The 3,051-nt window shown below is 49.0% G+C and overlaps 1 protein-coding gene across 1 annotated transcript; it reads right to left on the bottom strand.

The window, feature by feature from the left end:
• Positions 1-343: 343 nt before the first annotated feature.
• Positions 344-2,198, bottom strand: LOC148036637 (uncharacterized). Its single transcript, XM_087679179.1, has one exon. It carries the CDS (start codon positions 1,946-1,948, stop codon positions 467-469), a length of 1,482 nt encoding a protein of 493 aa, XP_087535305.1. The 5' UTR covers positions 1,949-2,198; the 3' UTR covers positions 344-466.
• Between the last annotated feature and the right edge of the window lie 853 nt (positions 2,199-3,051).

Raw genomic sequence — 3,051 nt, 5'->3', positions numbered from 1 at the left:
AGTATTTTTTAGCTCCCGAAAAAATCGTACGTCTTCCATGCCAACAATGTTAGGTCTGGGGATAGGGTTAGGAAATCGCACAATAAGAGATATAGATAGATAGAAGATAGATAGACATAGATACAGATATAGATATAGATAGATATAAACATAAATATAGAATAGTATAGATTTTAGAAAAAGGCATGGGGAGAAGAATAAAAATGAGCAAAGGTGTGCATAAGTAGAGATGTGTGTGTATAGGAAGAGACAAAAAAGATTAAATTCCAAGTTCCAACTGCATGGCAAAGCCGCCAAACTTTACTAAGACTCTAAAAGTCGATCGAATCGATCCATGATATTCTGTAACATAATTGAAAGGCACTATCTCGAGAGTGCTTTAAGTCCCTTCATAACTAAAATAGCTCTCGGCCATGGCCATGAGGTTCCCCCCTCTTTACTTCAAATCCCACGGCCCGCGCCTCTGTCATGCCACAGCAACCAGGGACGGCCGCATAACACAGACAGCAGCACCATCATAGTGTTCTTTGTAGGGAGGTAAGCGATACCACGAGTCCCGATCAAGGTCATACACCAGAGGGGCACAACAATAGCGATCATGAGGGGCATTCGAAATGTCTACAACTGTCATACAGATAAGATTCCCACAACATATGAGGTGTACCTCGAAGGTGGAGTTTCTCCTCTCTTTCAGCTCCGGGCTATGCTCCCAAAGGTTGAAAGGTGTCGATGCAACCTGTATCCAGCAGTCTTCCATACCAGCAGCAGGTAGACATTTGCTTGTTTGACACAGCTCCCGTATCACAAAACCGGCAAGAGGAGACAGCCTGTTGTACTGCGATTCAGCCGCAAGGACCCGGCCCCTGTACTTGACGAGGGTCATAGTATGTAGAACACGCGGTTTACGATACAGTTCATGTCGATCAGGAAGCTCTGGGTGCACCCGACTCCACTCATCCAGCTCCACATTGTAAGCAAAGGCGATGCGATTCGCAGGCGTCGGATTCAGCCACAGCAAGTCAGCTGCCTTAAATTCCTCTGCATCACCAATCTTGGCATCGATGTCGCTCCAGCAGGACCTTGCTGCGTTCCAAGACCGGGTGCATGAGTCATAGATCACCAGATCGCCCGGATACTGTACCGGCTTAGCGTGCCATAGGAAGACGCGGTAGTGATGATCAGCAAGGACCTGCAATGAGATGCCCAACCGAGGTCTCCCCGAACGGTCGAAACTGCGCGCGTACTGTTTGAGGGGTGGAGGAGGTAAGATGGTATGGGAGCCTGTGAGAGGGTTGAGCACCAGCAGGTAGTAGGCCTCGCGCGGGCTGGGGTTGGGCCCGGACGGGCTGCACAGAAAGCAAACCAAGCCGCCCTCAGATCCCACCATGACTGGATGATTATAAGGGTTCACGACAAGACCGAATGAGGTTCCCCCCAAGGCCGCAAGTGCTGCCGCAGAGCTGCTGCTGCTGCTGCTGCTTGTCAGCAAGGCTCGAAGGGAGATCCAGATGCGCAGGGTGGAGTCGAATACCATAAGTTCACGTACAGTACAGTCCAAGGAGCGCGACGCCATCACGAACCAAGCTGAATCGTCATCCGCCGCCTCCTCGTGGTGCTTAGGCAGGAGGTTGAGTATGCTGTTGTAACTCCCGTTGTTGCTGTGCTGCCTCCTCCTCCTCCTCCTGCTGGACGTAGCTGTCGACCAGGCTTCCATAAACGCGCGCGAGCGCAGGATGGAATTCCAGAGCTTGCAAACTCTGCGCAGCTGGAAGGTCTTGAGGAGGGGTAGGCGAACCAGAATGGCGCTACACAGTAGCCCCTCGTCCTCCAGAGGATTACAACAATAATTCATGTAATTATTGCAGCACACGGTACTACTACTTGCTGAACGGCCCATCTTCTCTGCCCGCCGCCTGTCGTCCAACGAGCAGCACGTGATCGACGCCATAACAGCCACCCGGGTACGTACCAGCTAACAACCAACGGGTTCTTCGACACAAATTAGAAAGGAAATAGCGAGCAGGAGTTTATTATATGTAGAAAAGATAGTAGCTGTCCCACCCAAACACAGAGAGAAACGCAAAAGCAGGCGGTTATTACCGTATAAACGATACTAACTAGCTGTGCACAGTGCCAGACGCAGAAACACGAACACAGCAGCACGACGGCCGCCAGTCCCAGTGAGGTAACAACCAGCACGTACGTTCGAAACAGGTCAAAAAGTCCTCCAGGGCAAAGCAAAAGCGCGGATCAAACGCAGAACAGTTCTTCCTGAATCCTCAAGGCTCATCTCGTCTCTCTTCTGCACGTGCGTGTGTGGCCTCGCAACGCTAAAAAAGAACCTAGGTCGACCTTTAAATGTGGAAATCTACCCCATTAAAAGCCGTCAATTACAGGAAAAGAGCGGAGTGATTTTTCTCGAGGAAGGTAGACCAACCAAAACCGGCGTTCGAGGAAGGTAACGTTTTTCACTCCTATATACGCTTTAAATTTTTAAGACTAAGGTGACACGTGTAGCATAGTAAAGGAGTTGTGTATACTAGCATCGCAAGGAATGCTATCCGGCTGTTGTATTGTGTATACTAGCGTCGCAAGGAACGCTATCCCGCTTTGCTGCCGCCAATCGGGGTGCAAGGGAAGTGAATGCACAATGGGTGATCCTATCACAAAAACATCACATGATTTAGTATCGCATGCTAATGCTATCACACAACACCTTCACTTCCATACTGCACAGTAACATTACCACCTTTGAGTGCAAAAAACATCACATGCTTTACTCTCCTCTACTCGCAACCCCTCTATCTCTCACCCCTTTTACACCTCCCCCCTCTGTATCCACACTCAATCACTCTTTCCTTCCCTCTCTCGCCCTCTCTCTCTCTCTCTCTCTCTCTCTTACACACATGTATAAAAGGCCAGATATACATTTGCATCTAGGAGTACATAGACTCATATATACATGTAATGACCATACACAAAACTTGTAAACTTGTATCCATACTTGCTCTGCACAACAATTAGAAGTAGCTCTAGATGATCCTTGGATGC

This window comes from Lygodium microphyllum, chromosome 5 (assembly GCF_053477565.2).
Source record: "Lygodium microphyllum isolate KBCC chromosome 5, Lygodium_microphyllum_v1.1.10, whole genome shotgun sequence".
In the NCBI taxonomy this organism is placed as follows: domain Eukaryota; kingdom Viridiplantae; phylum Streptophyta; class Polypodiopsida; order Schizaeales; family Lygodiaceae; genus Lygodium; species Lygodium microphyllum.
This window is presented reverse-complemented; position numbering and strand designations above follow the sequence as displayed.

What these genes read in the sequence shown, in the direction of transcription:
- LOC148036637 (XM_087679179.1), bottom strand. Translation starts at nt 1,948, where the DNA reads ATGGCGTCGATCACGTGCTGCTCGTTGGACGACAGGCGGCGGGCAGAG.